Source organism: Mustela nigripes, chromosome 1, assembly GCF_022355385.1.
Source record: "Mustela nigripes isolate SB6536 chromosome 1, MUSNIG.SB6536, whole genome shotgun sequence".
NCBI classification, from domain to species: Eukaryota; Metazoa; Chordata; class Mammalia; order Carnivora; family Mustelidae; genus Mustela; species Mustela nigripes.
Genome location: NC_081557.1, coordinates 120,112,279 through 120,132,320, shown reverse-complemented (window position 1 = coordinate 120,132,320; position 20,042 = coordinate 120,112,279). Strand labels below are relative to the sequence as shown.

Sequence of the window (20,042 nt, the reverse complement as noted above, 5' to 3'; positions counted from 1 at the left end):
TGAGAAACTGCATGGTGCACTAAGGACAGCATGGGGTAAGCCACGGAAATGTTTTAGCTCGGAGAGTGGGTTATTGAGCTAGTATGTCTCCCACAGAGAGGTAGTAACAAAGATATCTGTTCCATCTTTGCAAATAATAGAGACGGTGTGCCATTTGGGCTGTGGGTATTTTCTAGTTCAATGGCTTCACATATGAAATAAGTTAATTTAATAAAGCCACCAAGACAAAATCAGCTCTTGAGGACAGCATGTAGATCAGAGGTCAGAAGCTACTCATTGCTAGGGCAATGGCATTCTGTGTGAATAAAATGCCTAATGACAGTAATAGCCAATTTATACCACCCTTAAGTCCATGGTGCATGGCACTTCCAAGACAGTACCCTCATAACGAAGGGTCATGTAACATTCCACTAGTTCTGTTCCCTACAACCTCTCTAGAACCATTTTTAAACAAATAAGAAAATCAAGATATAATCACAGGATGACAGATCCAGAAGAAAACAAGGGAACAATAGCTGAAGCAACAAGAAAGCTCAAAAGCATCTCCACTTTCCTTCTTCTGTATAGAAACTGGGTGAGTTTGAAATTTCTTTATCATATGTAAGAATCAGCCCACAGAGTCTAGAATCATGAGAAATCTGGTGAGGACAGCTGGAAGGGGGAAAAAAATTTATATCTATATCTATATATATCTATATCTATCAAGAATGCCTATACAAACATTTTTCCTCTGAGAAATAAATTTAACATCCAATCCATGTTTATATACCCACATTTATATATTTGCTTATATTCTTTCACTTGATGAAATCCAATGAGGATTATTTTAATATTCAACTTGTATACAGATACACTTGGGTTCTACAGACCATGAACTGGGTCAAACACTCATAATTTACTGGCTGCTTACTATACTGCCCTAAACCTCAAACTCAGTCTACAGTGTGGACTTTGGGGGATACAAAAAATATTTCAGGTAGTTGCACTAGATTATAAATTCACTGAAGCTGGAAGTAGGTCTGCCTGGCTCACCTACAAGGCTGTGAAGACTGGACTGGAGTAAGTACCTCTCTCCTGATCCTGTGACTCTATTTTTTCTCCCAGTCATAAATACCCTACCTCTACCTTAAAATAGTGACTATTATTAATTTGATACCAACCACAAGACAATACAAGTTGAAAAACCTTACACAACAGCTCTAGAAGCCTAAATATATTGATAATCCTTTAGCACAATGAAAGATGAACTGTGAAATGGTCATTGTTTAATTCCAATTTCTGATTTTTTAGTGCTCCATTGAGCAGGTCAGAAAGTCTTTAGAGGACAATTCATAAATTCTACGCTGTTGTCCATAAACTGAAGGTTGCACCAGTCAGTGCCATATGTAGAAAACTGAAAATAAATGTAGCACTTGGGATTAGGAATCTTTGAACAGATGGGGACCTGCCCCACTAATTCCTAAATGACAAATGAAGGGGACAAAAGATTTGAATAGCAGTTAGAAGAGCTCAGGATTCTTGGTAATGCTTTATCTTCACCCTTATTCTTATGACTTTATCTCAAACTTGTTCCTTGAACTGCCACCTTCAATTACTTTATCTTTCTTCTCTTTCATTCCACTATCCCAAAAGGACGCATAAACATACTTTGAAGAAAAAAAGTTTATCTACAGAGAGTGTTGAAATGGAAAGAGAGGCAGGAAGAGAGTACAAAAATAGGGGAAAAAGTATTCCAAATTTTCTTTTGGCATCGAACTGTGAAAGCATCTCCTACAAGCACTGTAATCCACTGGGTGCATGGAAAAAACAGGATGGTAGCTTCTCTCATGGATTTCCTCAGGAACCTGGCCTCCCTATACATTATCTGTCTGTTGAGAATGCCATCTACGCCGCTCTAGAGATGAGGATTGTTAGCTGGGCTTAAATACCTTTAACATGAATGGTGACTGATCTTCATTTTCTCTAAAATGATAAAACTGGCCCCAGACTCTTATAACAAGTCTCACAGTGATAATAATATGTAAGCAATAGGTATCCATGGCTCAATTCAGAATCTGTGAATTTCAAGCAATATTTGATATGATATTTCAAGTCAGCAAGAATTTTTACAGTTTACTGTATTGGCTGAATAACAGCAATTCCCAATTACCTACTGTAAGTAGACTACAAAAAGTACGGCTTATCGAAGGCACAGGCATATAATTATAAAGCTGAAAGACTTGAGTTATTTCAGTACCTTGCTCAAAACTATGCCCTGGTACAAAGTGTCAGGGGGGTTGTAGAAGGAGCAAGGAATGCAAAAGGAGAGTTAAATTTCTTACAGATAATATAAAAAGCTCCTAAATGATTATATTTTAGTTGTATAATACTGTGCCAGAATAAGAGATTCATTTCAATTTGAAAACAGAAAGCTACTAAGCCCCTTAGAATTAATTCTTGATTTCATTTTGAGAGAGATGTTTTGTTTCAACAATAAGAATCACTTTCATCTTACCTCTGGCAGGCAGAATTCAGGCACGGAATCCACAAATACATGACCTGAGCATTCTTTTAGCTCCTAAAAGGTACAAAAAGGAAAAAATTCTAGGAAGAGATATCCAACAGACACAGCACCAAAGAAACTTCATTCCCAAATCAAACTTTCCATGAAGAATCACAGACTTCCAAAGAGTTGGAGGGCAGCCAGAAGGTTACTCAGGTCAACTGTTTTCCTGTTTAGGCTCAGGGAGGCTAAGTGCCTTAAAACGCTGGTTGGTGGCTAACTCAGAATTTGAATGTACATTCTCTAAATGTACATGCCTTTTTAAGGCATGTATGGACATATGCTTTTCAGCACTGCATCTTGAGTTTCCAGCACAGTTTTGCAGTTCATACTAGCAATACCAGAATAATCTGGGAACTCGGATGGAAATAAACATTCCTGGGTCCCATCTAAGACCCAAGAGAACAGAAATCTGGGGATGAGGCACTTCTAAGTGATGTTGTTATGTAATCACCTTAGGAGTCTTGGCCTCAGACAAATGATTTACAGCCTTTTCTTCCTCCTACTAAGGTTTGAGGGGCAAGGGGCAAACAAGGAGGGAAATTAAGAGTAGAGGGTAGGGATTAAACAACCATGATCGCTATCACCTCTGTGAATATAATCTTTGTCCTTGCAGAGCATATAATTTATTTGGGATTGTAAACCACATGTATTCATTCAAAAGAAAAAAGTATACTTATATAGAAAGAGATATACTACAATTCCCACTCTGCTCATGACCTACGATATTTAATATGCCTTAGTTTGGATTCCCTCACTAACAGATCTCAAGAAAAGGGTGAGTATGAGCTAAGAGGGAAGTGCTGAGAAAAAAGCTGGAGGACAGGCAAGTGATAAGGGGAAAGGAAGAGGGGTGACAATGGTATGTTACTGAGCTACATACCACTGCGTACAGCTGGGACTTATTCCCACTGGGAACTCGAAGAAATGGTATAAAACATACACCTTGGAGTCACCATTCTCAGGGGCAAGTGATAAGGGATATTTACATGGCAGCTCCTGCATTTCATGCGACTTCAGGGAGAAAATCTCTCTGGCAGACTCATACAAGTATTGGCATCTGAAATTATGACAGAGCAATGCAGAGAAGAGGCATGAGAGGGCCGCCAACAGGGGCTGCTACAGTGCTTCCTGAAGGCCACTAAAGTCATTGTCTTCCCTCACTCATACTTTACACTGAAATCTGTGGAGAATTTTTTTGGATCATTAAGGTTAAAGTTTTCTAAGACGTTATAAGGAAACCAGTAAAAGTCAGTGTTTGGTTGATAGTTTGCTCTTTCCAGAAAAAGAAAAATACTGTTAGAATTTTGTTCCATCATGTTTTCATTACTCAATGAACATGTATGTCTATATAGTCTATGTATGTCTTTATATTTTAGAGTCTGCATGGTTCCACTCTCAATCTTTATCTGAAATTAGGGTATTAACTATATGTGATTTTCCTTTTGAATTTTACAAGTCTTCTATCAGAACCCTGACAGAAGACTTCATCTCCTTGTCTTTCACTATAATAAACAGATTCCTCTTCTTATAGGACTACCATTTAAACAGTGAAAGACTGAGCCAAAAACGGACTGAAAACAGTTCTTAATTACAATGTACCTGCTAGCAAAAAACAAAAGAGCAATTATGTTTAATGGGAAAAGACTCCCAACTCCCTCAGGATGAGGCTAAATATGATTAAAGACAAATCATGGAAATTTCAAAGTCCTGCCTGGTCTTAAATTGCCCATGTAATCTTCTTCCCCGTAATGCTACACATCAGGGCATGTCCACCTCACGTGACAAGCCTCTTCTGAGGCTCTCATCCTTCCTGGTCTGGAGAAGCATATTTGCCATTCCACACACTTACGGTGTCTCTGTATTTTATTCACCACTCCCTTCTAATGAAATGCTCCCACATACACATGCAAGTCATTTTCGCTCACAATGCACCGGTAATGGGATGCTTCTGAGTCTTTCTCAGGGAACAATGATTTATAGCCAGCAGGAGAGTTAGACTGAAATCAGGTGCACAGGTTCCTGAATGTCACATAATTTTATGTGACTAGCTAGGAGGGAAATCTGGCTTCAAATTATGCATTTGCCCTACAGTGGAGGTTGGGGTGCAGTTAAAGAAATTAATTCTGTAAGAAGAGCAACTCTTTATTTAACAATACCTGTTGTTAGAAGGAAATGCCTTACATGGATGATTCTTTTTAAGGATCTTTAAATTTCTTCGGTCTTTCAATTGTGAAATTTGAGACAGAAAGAATGATTTAGAGGACTAAGAACGGCATGGATGAGCTTTACAGTTTTCAACCTTCTTTTACCTCTGATCTTTTTAGTAGAAAATGCAACTAGATGATCGTTTTAACATTTTTTTATACCTCTGGTCTCTCTTTATAAATTAACTGCCTAAAAACTGATCTGAAGAAGGAATTACTGTGAAGACAATCTAATGTCAAAAATTCAACAGCCTCGAAGAAAAAAGTTATTTAAGTCACTTACTGTAGGCCTAGTCAGTGACTCGTCACAATAAAATCCCAAATCCTAGATTCCTAGAACTATGCTCTTTTTTCATGACCTATATAAGGCTGTCCATTCTAGGCTACTGGGAAAGGTTGGAATGAGAAGATGATAGCTCATAGTTTAGAAGGCCCTCTACCTAAATTTACCCAAGAACATGTTTCCCTTCCTACTCCCCCAAGAACACATCGCCTGGAAAGTTAACACTGGCTTTGCAGTCTGTTCTCCAATGGCAGCCAGAGTGATCTGATCAGACGATGACACTGCCCTCCTTCCATGGCCTCTCTTCACCCAAAGAGTGAGAACCAAACTCTTCTCAAAGCCCACCTTACCTAACTGCTGACGGAAGCAGTTTAAAACTCACATTCTTGAGGATTTTAAAGTTGTTTTTTAAAAAAAGTTTTACTCCTTCCCGTCATGGAGTCAGTAACAGCCTGAAAATAGAACGAACTGGATGGAAGTCTCTATAGGCAATACCTTTGAAACTCTCATCGCAATTCTAAAAATAATAGTTTTTCTTTCTGTGGTGATAAAATGTATTTGCAGCAGAAGTTCTTAGATTTTTATACAGACTTGAATCTGAACACTGAGATTCCCTAAAAGGCTCTTAAAAATAATCACCAAGTACTGAAGACCCTACATGGATCTTGGGAATTTTCAGAGAATACAAAGGAAAAAAAATGAGCCCATCTATTACATTTTTATTGGGTGGCTCTGGTATGACAAGATGGCTTCCACTGGGTGTAGATATGCCTCAGTTATTATTACCTTGTCCAAGAAAGCACTTCCATCCTTTAGGGACCAGCCAGGAAGATTAGACAGCCTGGGACTGCAAAACAAAAGATTAAATTATCCTAAATAGATTATAGTCCTCAGTGATTTCATGGTGACTGTATCATCTCCATAAAGTTAAAAAGAGTTTGAAATTGCTGGCGGCAATGTCCACCCAAAATACTAATCGAAAAGATGAAAAATAACCATGTTGTAACAAGCTTAAGAATTATGCAGCAACAGAACATTAAAATGACAAGTAGTTTAGCACTAAATTGGGAAAATTAAAAGACTCCTATGCAGAATAATAAAGAGAAAAAAGAAAGATGAGACAATACAACATTTTATCGTTTCCCAGTGACTGCCCCTGACTGCCCCTTGCTTGTGCTTGACAATAAGCCTGAGGGGAGGGCTGAACGGGATCATCATATTGTGGATGAGAAAACAGACGCAGCTGGGGTCAGGTGCTCTGACAAGAATACTTAGCTGCTTATCAGCCTGAATTCAAGGCAAATAAAAATACCTGAATTTCAGTCAAGTCCACATTCTGGATTCACTGTTTATAAAGATATTAGTCACTTCTCACCTGTGGCTTGGGTTTCTAATTCCGGAAAATAAACCTAGTTCTCCTAAGTATTACAAAGTGACAACATACATTGGTAGAATAATCTCCAGAAGATGAGGCTAATTTCACATATATGTTACATTAAAAAAGTCCAGATTCAGAAATCATTCACTTCTGGCAATCTCAGGATTTGAGTGTATGCTATTAGTTGACTAGAATTATGCTGAAGGCTGAAAATGCAAATAACTTAGGGGAAAAAATGCTGATAAAAAGAAAAACTTAATGACCAAGGTGTTATGTGAAGAAAGGCACATCAGAAGTACAAGCTGGATGGCAAGAGGATGTTAGCACTTCATCCCAAAATTAGTTTGTAAAGTGAAAGTAAGGGCAAAGTAATGGCGTGGGACTGAAAGACTCCATATCAGAAATTAAGTTAGTATACAGTCCCTCATCCTCTTGCCAAAATAGTTTTTTTTATCAAGTTCTGACTTTGTAGTTAGGTGAAAGGGTATGAAAGTCAAATAGAAATATAAATATTGGGGTGCCTGGGTGGCTCAGTCGGTTAAATGCCTGCCTTGGGCTCAGGCTGAGCCCCATGTTGGGCTCCCCGCTTAGTGGGGAGTCTGTTTCTCCTCTCCCTCTGCCTGCTGCTCTGCCTGCTTGTGCTCGCTAGCTCGCTCTCAAATCAATGAAATCTTAAAAAAACCCATAAATATTGTGACTATTTTCCAATCTTCAAGGAAGGTTAAAAACTTGCGTAAAATACATATTCATCTAATTTTAGAAAAAAAAAAAAAAAGGAATTTGGGGGATAACTTTTTTGTCGTAACTCCAAACTTACAGAAAAGTTGTACGAATATAAGGATAATGAAGTCCCACAGGTCCCTTGCCTCTATTCTCTATTTACATTTTGCTCTTTATTTATCAAAAAGTGAGAATTTTGGATTTCATACTTGGGAATGAAAACTACCAGTAGCAGAGTAAATTTGGTTTGTATAAGTTATACCTGATAAACTTGTTTTTTAAACTCTGGGAGCTTTCTGCTCTAGCCTCTCAGAAAAATATTCTATCATTAGCTGTTTAATTCCCATCTCATTTCATAGTTACATGTATGTCTTCTTTCAGACTTGGATGTCTTCACTTCCAGACTTGTTGAAAAATATATTTACTGTCAGATCAAATAAAAAAACCAAGCACTCAAATGAAAGTATAATGACAAAACAACGTGAATACTGCTCTCATTTCATGCACACTAATTCTCTAAAGGAAGGCTGTAAATATCCACTTCCCTTTATAACGAGAACTGGATCACAGGACATGATATTCTGTCTGTTCCCTATCATACACCCACAAATCAGCCTTCAAATTACAGATGACTGATTCAGTTAGCTGTCTACCAACAATTGATTAGAATGCTACACTGTTCATCAGACAATAAGTGTGTAAAAAGCAAAATTTTCAGATGCTGAAGGTTTGTTTTGTTTTTAAAGATTTTATTTTTAAGTAATCTCTACAGCCAACGTAGGGCTGTTAACTTACAATCCTGAGGTGAGAGTCACATGCTCCTCCAACTGAACCAGCCAGGAGCCCCTCAGATACTGTAGTTTTAGTTCTTGTTAAGCGCTTTTTAAAATAACATCAAAGCCTTCTACAAAACACCTGTAGTTATTCTGGATTTGAGAGACTGCCAGTTGATGGGACTGATTGCTCAAAGAAGAGCAATGACCATGTTGTAACAACAGTGCCACAGATGAAGTGCCACAGAAACATGTCACCAATGGCAAAGGGATGCTGACAACAGAGATAAAAATATTTGGTGACTGAGTTCTGATCAGTTAATGACTACATCATAGAGTCCGTATACTTTTAATTTACCAAAGGGGAAGGGATTTATTACATTGTTTTTAGTATTACAGAATGTGACTGTGTACTTTTTTTTTAAGAGAGCAAGTGTGCAAGCGTGCATGTGCACATGGGGGCTGGAGAGGGCAAAAGGAGAGTGAGAGAATCTTAAGCAGCCTCTACACCCAGTGTGGAGCTGATATGGGAATTGATCTCACGACTCTGACATCATGATGTGAGCCGAAACCAAGAGTTGGATGCTTAGCTGATGGCACCACCCAGGGGCCTTCAACTGTGTAAATTTTTTAAAATTAGGAGGCAGAAGTCTCTACAGAAATCTACTTAGATAAAAAACGGGAGGTGAAGATATTAGAAAAATTATGATTATAGATGATAAATCTTTCCATCTCCTAGTGGACTCCGAGAAATAGGCTGAGGGTTTTAGAGGGGAAGGGAATGAGGGGATGGGTGTGCCCGCTGATAGGTATTAAGGAGGGCACGTGCTGTATGGAGCACTGGGTGTTATATGCAAACAATGAATCTTGGAACACTGCATCAAAAACTAGTGATGTACTGTATGGTGACTAACATAACACAATAAAAAAAAAATATGATAGGTGAATATATTAGAAAAATTATGATTATGGATAAAACATCTTTCCATCTCTTATTAACAATAATTTCTTAGGGAAAAGTGCCATTAAAAATGTTATAGTCCAAAACACATGTATACAAGATCTGCTATTTATTTTACACTATTAAAGTACAATTGACATACAGCATTAGATTTAGGTATACAACATAGTGATTCAACAATTCTTTTTTTTTTTTTTTTAAAGATTTCATTTATTTATTTGACAGAGAGAGAGATCACAAATAGGCAGAGAGACAGACAGAGAGAGAGATGAGGAGAAGCAGGCTCCCTGCTCCCTGCTGAGCAGAGAGCCCTATGCGGGACCCGATCCCAGGCCCCTGGGATCATGACCTGAGCCGAAGGTAGAGGCTCAACCCACTGAGCCACCCAGGCGCCCCAGTGATTCAACAATTCTATACATTACTAAATGCTCACTACGATAACTGTAGTCACTGGATATCACCATACATTATTACAATATTAATGACCATATTCCTTATGCAGTACTATTCATCTCCGTGACATATCTATACTACTAAATCCCCTTTCCCACTTATTTTTTTAAAAAATAGATAAAATATTCTCATAAGTAAATAAATAGCCTAAGGCATTTAAAAATAATCTATAGCCTAAAAAAATAATGGAAGGTAGAAAAAACATGATATGCAACTCATTTTCTCTTTTAACTTTTCATTTTTCCAGCTTCTTACTTTGAAATGCATTACTTTTATAATCAGGAAAGAATGTAAGAGGCATGACTACATTTATTCATTCAAAAAATATTTGTAAAAGCTTACTCTGAACAAAGTATACAAAGTGCAAGGATATGACAGTATGTAAAATAATCCTCGAGTTTCAGGAGTGTGCACTTTAGTACAGGGAAATGGTAAAAAGCAATCACAACAGAATAAAATAAAAGCTATGATGGGGTAAGCAGAAATGTTACGGGTTCATACAGAAAGGGCACCTTTGACAGCATGGGGTGCTGTGGGAGAGCTGGGAATAGGAATTAGGAGGTAAGGGTGGAGGAGGTTTTCCATAAAGAGGGAACAGGGAGGCAATAGCCTCAACATGTGGTAATAATAGTACTGCAGGAGAATGAGGTGTTCACTTTCACTCATTCAATAATGAATCTTTCTTTATGTGTCAGGCATGTAGGTACTGGTGATGTGACCATGAACACAACATACCTGTCCTCCTGAGTAATCACACAAGAAGAGCACCAGATGTTAAAAATGATGATGCAGTCTAGTCCAAAGTTCCCTAAAGAGGGACTGGTCAAGGCAGCATCAAAAGACTTCTCTGGGTCTATGATGATTGAGATCTAGACAGTTCTAGATTAAAGGGGAAACTAAGTCAAAGGGCAAAGTTTGGCAGGAAGAGAGAAAGACAGCTACAAGGCCTATACTTTCCTCCAAGTCATTCTGACCAACCTTTGTCCTGGACATCTTACATAGAAGGTTATTCAAATGAAGTTTCAAGAAGAGGCCCATTTACGGTGCCTGGATGGCTCAGTCCTTAAGTATTTGCCTTCCACTCAGGTCATGATCTCAGAGCCTGCTTCTTCCTCTCCCACTCCCCCTGCTTGTGTTCCTTCTCTCGCGGTCTCTCTGTCAAATAAAAAAGTAAAGTCTTGGCGATTCACAGATAAAAATATATTGTATGTTTATAAAAAATAAATAAAAAATGAAAAAAAAAAGTAAAATCTTTGGGGAAAAAAAAAAAGAAGAGGCCCATTTACCCTCTCTCACCACATCCAACCAGGCGCTATCTCTAGATCCTTTCTATATAGAAATTGGAGGCATAAAGGCTCTTGCTAAGTAGTCTAAGGGAAGGGGGGTTGCAGGAGGGGGAAAAGAGCCTTTATGGCTGAAGGAAAAATTTGCGTGACTGCTCCCGAGCAGGAGAGAGGCTTTCTCTGAAACTGAAAGGAAATAAAAAGTGAGATACTACAGGGGTAAGCATAAACCATAATATGCCAAGATGAACTTGGTATTTATCCCGAGACCAATGAAAACCACTGAAAGGTTTTAAACAGGTGAGAGACAAGATTAGATGTATATTTCTAAAAGATGATTCTGAAGAAAATGGACATCATGTACAATCTGATAATATATATGAGTATTTGTGTGGTATTCCTATCAAAATAACCCCAACCTAAACATGAGGAGACATCAGACAAACCCAAACTGAAAGACATTATATAAAATAATTAACCCATACTTCTAAAAATGACAGATTAATGGAGACTAAAGACAGGATAACTAAATGCAATCTGTGACCTGGACTGAATCCTGGACGAGTACTGCTATTCTTTTTTGCTATAAAAGGCATTATAGTGAAATAAAACTGGTCTAACTTGGGAAATATGAAAGAGGTATACAGCTTAGATACTAGCACAGTGTCCGTGCGAATTATTTTGATTCACTGATTTTGATTAGTGTACTGTGGTAATATAAAATAATTGCCTTTTTCTTAGCAAATAGGCCCTCAAGTATTTAGGCAGTAAAAGTAAATCTTTCAAATGAGTCAGAAAAATTGTATGCATGCATACATATCAAGAGAAAGTGATAAAGTACATGTGATGAAATATTAACCAGGGTAATTGAGAGTTGTTTGTACTATTCTTGCAACTTCTCTATAAATCTGAAATGATTTCAAATAAAAAAGTTACACAAAAATGGCTCTGGATTCAGACAAGGGCAGGTTCAGGACTGAAGAAACTGACTAGGCATTGACAGTTATGCCTATAAAGATGGTCATGCCTACAGGAGGACTAAAGAGAAAAGACTGGATTCCAGGGTCTTTGAGAAGGTAAAAATAACAAGGCTTCATATAGGATTGGATATGGGCAAAGAGAAAGAGTGGCACATCTAAGTTACTTTCCAATTTTCTCGCTCTCATATCAGCATGTCAGTCACTAAGATAGGGTACACTGTGGAGGAAACCTAGGTCTGGGAGGGTTTTCTCTCCTCTTCTGAATGAAGTCTACTCATGGGCTCAGGTTGGGGCATGCTGAGTTTTGAAGAACCTTCAAAGCACATCCAAGGAGAGAAAGAAACTCAGCAGGCATTTTGGGTACATGAATCTAGAACTCAGAAGAACATTAGTAACTAAAGACACACATTTGTAGGTTATTGTTTAGATGATTATCAAAGCCCTGAGCACTTAGGAAATTCCTTTGATGGAGAATCTGATGGCCAAGCACTGGATATTGAAGAATTCTGATATGTGACTATTGTTAGAGAAAGGTCAATCTCCAAAGCAGATAGAAAAAAAGAGTCAGAAAAGAGGAAAAGCAGAAATGCATGATAATGGAGGACAGTTCTGCCAAAGGGCCAAGTGGGATGAGAACTGTGTCACTGCATCTAGTGACATAGAAGTCACTGGTGACTCTAGAGAGCAGCATTCTGATATGTGATATGGGCAAATCACAGACTGGAGAGGAGTTAGTAATGTTGAAGGGGAAAGTAGAGTCGGGAGAAGGTTAAAAATTTTTTTTTAGGGGTGTCTGGGTGGCTCAGTGGGTTAAGCCGCTGCCTTCAGCTCAGGTCATGATCTCAGGGTCCTGGGATCGAGTCCCGCATCGGGCTCTCTGCTCGGCAGGGAGCCTGCTTCCTCCTCTCTCTCTCTGCCTGCCTCTCTGCCTACTTGTGATCTCTGTCTGTCAAATAAATAAATAAAATCTTAAAAAAAATTTTTTTTTAAAATACTAAGTTAGAAATAACCAAGCATAATTAAATGGGAAGAACTGAATCAAGATGAAAAGGTTCAAGATAAAGAAAAGATTACAATTAAAAGCGAAACTGCTATCAAGAAGGGTTGGAATCTGGAGAAGATAAAAGGATTCATTCATATGACATATCTTAACTGAGTAGCTACTACATGCCAAGAATTATTTTAGGCCCTGGGGATTCAGTGAAGGGAACAGAAAAAATCCCTGCCCTTAAAAAACTTCTAGTGGAGAAAATAAATAATATATAAAGTAAATACATACATATAATGTAATAGTTTAAGTACCAGGAAGAAAAATAAAGCAGGACAAGGGGTTAGGAAGGGACTGGGGGTACTATTTTAGCTAAGACCATCTCCAAAGTTTCTGGCCTGAGCAACAGAAAATACTTTTTGTAAGGAACTATATATATGGGCTGCCAATCATCCCACTAGCGTAACTTCCCTCTGACAGAAGAACAATGATAAGGGGAAGAGAATGGAGGATTCCAATGCTGAGTCAGTGAGAATAAAGAATTAGGTAAAGACAAGAATGAACAGGAAAGGGAAAATATGCAGCTAAGAACTGCCTGCCCAGTTCAGGACTGGAGCAGCAAGATAACTCATGACCTTGCATAGTGTGCAGGCCCCCTTTAGGAAACTCTTGTAATACCTTATTTAAAATTTTTTTTTTTTAATAATTATCACAAGCATGTAGTTGTTCTCTTAAAACAAGTGTAATGAAGTCTTTGGCTGTGGAATACTTCCTTCCCAACAGAATAAAAGCTCCATGAGGAAAGGAAAGTTGTCTTATTTACATCTGTATCCTCTGGTCCAGCACAGTGCAGATTCTTAATAAACACAAAATAAATTAAAACTGTAATCTCTGGGGGGAACCAGACAATAATATCAGACTATTTCAGTAAGAAATAACCTGTCAGTCATTTTTTACAGAAATATGATACCTACAGTTTCTGAAGCAACTGTAATTATATATATAGACAGATAATATCTGTGGATAATAAATGTATTTCTAAGTGTTGGGTGTGATAACTGAATTTTATCAGCTTTGCATAAAATGTAATCTGAAATTATCTAGAATTCCTTCTGTCCCCTTCACCTTATTATGTCCCTTATCTCAGAAAGAAAATCAAAGGTTGAGTTTTAATTATACTTTCTCTAGAAGATTATCATTATGAATAATCATTGCACACAGTGATGTCTTCAGAAATGAATGAGATATATTAGGGTTTTCCCAGGTTGCTATGCTTTTAAGCTCTTAAATCTGCTTTCGATAGCTTTTCTGTCTCTCCTATGTGAAAATACTTTTTGTTACTGGAAATATATTTGCTTCTCTAAGTTACCTCCCTTACAAATTTCAATTTAGCAGCAAGCTGGGAAAACAATTTTTTAGACAAAGTCATAGGAAGAGTAAACAATGGTGACTATAGGTTTTGGGTAATCTGTTTTAAGACAAGGACTTTGGCTTCATATGTGATTCCATGATATCTATACCTATTATGAAAATAACACATAGATACTTATCAGAAAGAAATGTCAGGCTCTGCGATGTCAAGTCCCTGCAAAGGCAGTTAAATGATTCTAAAATTCAATTCTTGGGCTCATCAGTTGACCATTTATCAGCTCTTACATGAATTAGCAAGAAAGATGAAATATACATGACCTCACTTGCACAGAGCAGTTGCAGGAACATTTTACAGATGCTCAGAAGAAGTTATAATAAAGAAGTCAATCAATAAATCAATATAACACTTTCCATCAACCCAGCCAAAGAAATAATTCTGATGAAGAACATTTTTAAGTGAACAAAGTAAACTAAGGACAACACACAAGGTACTGGTAATCTTTATGCTAGGCAGCACCATTTTTCAACAAACTAAAGCTCATTTTGTCCCAGATGCAGCAGCACATACCTCTGAACAAGCGGCAAAGGAAGGAAATTGAGAGTGGAAGTCATGTCCAGTCCACAGTCCAACATAATGGTAGTTGATTTGAATTTGAGCACATTGCACGGTAAGGTCGGGTGCCCCGACAGGCAATACTGAAAAAAATTAAATCATTTTTAACAATAATCAATTATAGAAAAAGTCTAAAGAGTCCAGTGAATTAAGTGAATTAAGTAAAACTGATCACTTCTCTTATAAGAACAGTGTGTAAATTCAGCTAACTTTCTTTGCAGCTTCTGGCTACTACTTCCCTCAGCAGTTCAAAAGGCTCATGTCATAATTTTTCATAGGGCACGGAGTCCTATCTCAGGCAAGCACACTTTTGGAGGGACCAAAATTATTCTAAGTAGAAAGTTTACACGGTTTAGTTATCTGCCCCTGCCCCAACCCCCCACAGGACATTTCCAAATCCTCACTGTCCCAATATACCTAAGTACTGCCTTAAGCTATAGAGGTCCATTAAGGTCCAAGCTGGATCCTCAAACAGTGCTTTTCTCCTGTGAAGAGGTCAAGTGATTTTCCTCAAAGAGGAAGTGACTGGAAAGGGCTAATAAGCCAAGGATCAGTAAGCAGTTATGGTCCATCTTTGTCAGAAGAAATGACTCAAAAGGACAAGTGACTTCCCTGATGTGCAGATACTTAAACAGGAATGAGGGACACCTACTCCCAACTAATCAAGAATCTCTAGCCTGGGGCAGCAGACCTCCGCAGTCAAAGGGGCACAAGCCACAGCAGCATATTCAAAGGAGAGTGATGAGGCAAGACAATACACTGACCTCGAACATTTCTCATGTCCTCCTCGATGTAGTGGGAATGACAGATATGCCACACTGAAAATTATTTATATGGGATGTACCCTGTCACCTTTCATAATTCTATTGCTGCTCTGAAGAAAAGAAACGAAAGAGGGAAAAGACCTTTTCCCCTACTCTTACAGTCATCCTGTAGAAGCTACCCTTGCACAGCAAAGTCCAGAAAACGTAGGGATCAATGCTCTCAATCCCTCAACAAGTACAAGTCCTTTCTGATTTTAGTACAAGTCCAACACAAGTTACGGTAATGTGACATCAATGCCTGGCCCCACATGGCCACAGTAGCTCAGGCTGTCTTTCTAGGTATTTGCCGCTCTGTTGGTTCTGTCACTGGATACATTTCCTCCTTTTCTCCAGAGGATATTACAGGGACTGATAATTTTTAAAAATTGCATGTTCTAAAAATGATAAGGACAAGAGCCAAGAAATTGTGGTTATTCTGTAAGCTTTTTCTTTATTTCAAGTTTATGTATGATGACTATATTTTCCAAACCAAAATTCACAGCTCATGGTCTGAAAAAGTACAGGATAACTATGAAGAAAACATCACAAGCTATTTAAAATTGGAACTGTCCTTAAAAAAAAAAAAAAAAAAAGTCCAGGAAGCATGATTTGGGTAGTTAGACTTTACCTAAGTTCATTCTTTGGCAGGTATCAGAAATACAGAAAAAAAACAAAACACCTGTCCTACTAATTAAGACAGAACAATCCCCATCCCCATCCTCTATCTGTTTCCTTATTGCTAGCTTGGTCTTTATCCCTATATACGAGTAACTTACTGAAGGTAAACTATCTCAAAACAAACACAAACATCATATTAAACTTGCCCCAAACATAACAAATGTTCTAATAAGAGCTTTCCTCTATTTCTCTTTTAAAAAAATCTGATATTCAGAAATAAATAAGAAGAAATAAAATGAAATGTATAATGGTTACTTCTAGGTGGAAAGATTATGGTATCATTTTCTTCTTCCAGCTTTCTGTATTTTCCAAGTATTTGACAATGACCATTTACCTACACTTGTACAGTTGGAAGAAAAAAAGACTAATACAAAACTGAAAACTTTCTGGGCCACGCTGAATGACAAAGCTTTTTGTCCTTCATCCTTAACTCTAAATTATAGATAACAAGTTATGCCAGAAGATGGACATGTAAAAGCTGCTCAAAAGGAGTTAGCTGAAGACTTTGTATTTGTTCTTGTCACATAAGGATAAAGAAAGGTGAGGAGCACTTTGTAAGGGCTGTGACTAAATGGAAGGAACATTTTCAGAGCTTCTACTAAGGAGTGCCAGACCTTGATCTCACTAGCTCCATTTTTATGGATGAGGAAATTGAGCTTTACAAAGTTTGAGCCACTTGTCTAAGAGCCAAAGACATACAGCAAGGTCTCCTCACTCCAAAGATTCCACTCATGTCTTGCAAATTGCACCGCTCACTTCATGGGTCAAATGAGTCAGCTGAGACTGACTGACTGGCGGAGGTTCACACAACCAGCAAATGAGGCACCTACAAGGTGCTTGAAGTTTGCCTGTGTCCAGTGATGCTCTTTTTAAACACGCAGCTCATAATCTAGTCAAGGTTAGGAGATGAATACACAAAAACATTAAGTAATCATGTGACTTAAATCTTAAAACTAGTAATAAATCAGTATTACAAAAAGCCTGAAAAATAATCACCCACAACCACTGTTCTATGCCATCTTCTTTTTTAAAGATTTTATTTATTTATTTGAGTGACAGTGTGCGTGAGAGAGAACGTGAGCGGGGTAAGGGGCAGAAGGAAAAGCAGTCTCCCCACTGAACAGGGAGCCGGATACAGGGCTTGATTCCTGGACCCCAAGATCATGACCTGAACCAACAGCAGATTACCTGACCAAGCCAGGCTCCCCTCCGTCTTTTTTCTTATTTGTAAAAGCTGTAATTTTAGTGAACATACAGCTGTATGCTGCTTTGAAAGCTCAAGATGACTCTGTTTTCTTTGTCTATGTTGCATCACACTTCATTTTTATTGGCTGCCTAAGTAAATGTACCATGGTGTGTTTAATCATTCCTTTACTGATGAACATTTAGAGTTGCTTCCAGTTGCTCTATTACAAACATGGCTGTGGTGATCACTTTAGTGCTTATGGCTTTTTCCATATTAGACTATTTCTTTAGAGGATTCCCAGAAGTGGCATTAACTAGGTCAAAAAATATGAGCATTTTATGGCTCCTGAAATATGCTGCCAAAATGCTTTCCAAAAAAGGCTGTACCTATTTACAATGTCATCAGTTATATATCAGAAGATCTGTTTCACTGCTTATTCCCATCAGAATTATGGTCAAAACCATCTAGAATCTATACTAAAATGAAGCTGAAATATTAGTAGTAGCTATCCTGAAGCAATTAAATGGCCCTACACAGGAAAAGTCAACTACTTGATACATGGCTTTCATTTTGAGAGGAGTTTGGAGAAATGATTCAAAAAGCAGGGGGTTTGAAGTAAGACTGCCTGGGCTCAAATCCCGAGTGAGCTCATTATTAATGCGTGATGTGGGGAAAATCGCTTCACTCTGCAAAGACTGAGTTCCCCCATCTCTAAGATACCGTAATAGAAGCTACTCTCCTCAAGCTGGGAGGACTGAAAGCATGGAAACTACCTGACCTGTAGTATGTGTTAACTGCTAGTTGTCACAGAACAATTAAAGGGCTGAAAAGGCCACCTATATTTGGGAGGGTCACCTAAATTTACAGCATTTTAGAGAAGAAATTCTATTCTATATTAGCATTCACTAATGTCTCAGACACTTGTGTATCCCACAGACTAGGTAAAGTGAGTGAGTAATTTTATAAATACTTTCTATTGCTAGTTTTCCCTCTAGGAAGAGACAGTCACTACCGAGTACAGAAATGAGTAATCTAGCTAATATAAGGTTTTAAAATCTTTTTTCTAGCTTAATAAACTCAGAGCAATGCTTTCCTGTTAGTTTTATTCCTAACTAGTAACAAAGCTGCAGGTTTTTCTGTGTAAAGATTTACTATCAACATTTACTTGTCTCCCTGTTGATCTCCTTTTAATATGGAATAAATGGAATGTGGTTATGCAATATATGTATATATATCTACATATATATATGCTTATGGAACTTATATATATGTATGTGTGTATATAGATATATATATATATAAGCATTTATTTTTCGATAAAATTTTTTTTCAGTTAAACATACTACATATTTTTCCCATTCTTCACTTTCATTAAATAAATTGTGGGAAGTTTCAAACATACAAGTAAGCAAAATTAGTATAACAAATGCTCATGACTCAACATGGATGAGTTTAACAACTATATTCTTTCTTTGCTGCTTTTCTTTTGATATTAACACATTTCACAATAGTTATTATGGTGACAAACAACTGATCTCTGAAAATATTGTTTTCATAAATAGTCTTAAATTAATCTCTTATCCATAACTGGGACAAAAAGCCTAAGCCCATATTCCTCAATGCCCTAGCAAAATTCATGAAAGGTGACTCCTTTCACCTTTAAGTTATCCTTAGTTTGTAACCTACACCTCCAAGTCCTATAGCAGTTTATATTTTTGAAGCCTCTGTTTTGTCCATGGGGCTTGTTTTTTATTTTTACTTCTAATGCTATAATGTTTATACTTTGCAATATTTTCAAGTAAGTTAGAATGACTAGACTTCAGTTCTAAAGACACATTTTCCCAAGGATGTCAATGGAGGCTACATTCAATCTATATGTTAATTTAGGGAATATTGCCATTTAAAAAAAAATTTTTAAAAATATTTTTTATTTATTCATTTGAGAGAGAGAGACCGCATGGTGAGTGCACAAGCTGGGGGAGGGGCAGCAGGAAAGGGAGAAGAAGTTGACTCCCTGCTGAGCAGGGAGCCCCATGTGGGGCTCAATCCCAGGACCCTGGGATCATGACCTGAGGTGAAGACAGATGCTTAACTGACTGAGCCACCCAGGTGCCCCTCCCATTTTCTTTCTTTTTTAAAAGATTTTATTTATTTATTTGACAGAGAGAGAGAAAGAGAGAGATCACAAGTAGGCAGATGGGGGAGGGGGGGAGGCACGGAGAGTAGGCTCCCTGCTGAGCAGAGAGCCAGATGAGGGGCTCAATCCCAGGACCCTGAGATCTTGACCTGAGCGGAAGGCAGAAGCTTAACCCACTGAGCCACCTGGCTGACCCACCCTTGCCATGTTTAACATGTCACAACATTTCTCTGAGCCAGGAGCAATGCAGTATTTTCTCTATTAATTTTATTTTTTTCTTCCTTTACAATTTAAAATATTTTCTTCCTTAGTTCATAAGCAACCATCCAGCTATCAATAAGTGTATTTTTGCTTTCTTTCTTTTTTTTTTTTTTTAAGATTTTATTTATTTATTTGACAGAGAGAGATGACAAGCAGGCAGAGAGGCAGGCAGAGAGAGAGGAGGAAGCAGTTGAGCAAAGAGCCCGATGCAGGGCTAGATCCCAGGACCCTGAGATCATGACCTGAGCCGAAGGCAGCGGCTTAACCCACTGAGCCACCCAGGCGCCCCAAGTGTTTTTTTGCTTTCTAATTTCTATTTAATTTTTGCTCTATTTTATTTTTGTTTTTTTTTAATTTTTATTTTTTTTTAAGATTTTATTTATTTATTTGACAGAGATCACAAGTAGGCTGAGAGGCAGGCAGAA

General features: G+C 37.8%; 1 protein-coding gene across 1 annotated transcript in view; it reads right to left on the bottom strand.

The window, feature by feature from the left end:
• INTS9 (integrator complex subunit 9) overlaps positions 1 to 20,042 on the bottom strand; it is a 108,086-nt gene that overhangs the window by 55,906 nt on the left and 32,138 nt on the right. Inside the window, exons 2-4 of the mRNA XM_059372461.1 lie at positions 14,508 to 14,635; positions 5,819 to 5,879; positions 2,495 to 2,557 (exon numbers count right to left, since the gene is read on the bottom strand). Coding sequence (XP_059228444.1) covers positions 2,495 to 2,557; positions 5,819 to 5,879; positions 14,508 to 14,635 — 252 coding nt within the window. The remainder of the gene's footprint in view (positions 1 to 2,494; positions 2,558 to 5,818; positions 5,880 to 14,507; positions 14,636 to 20,042) is intronic.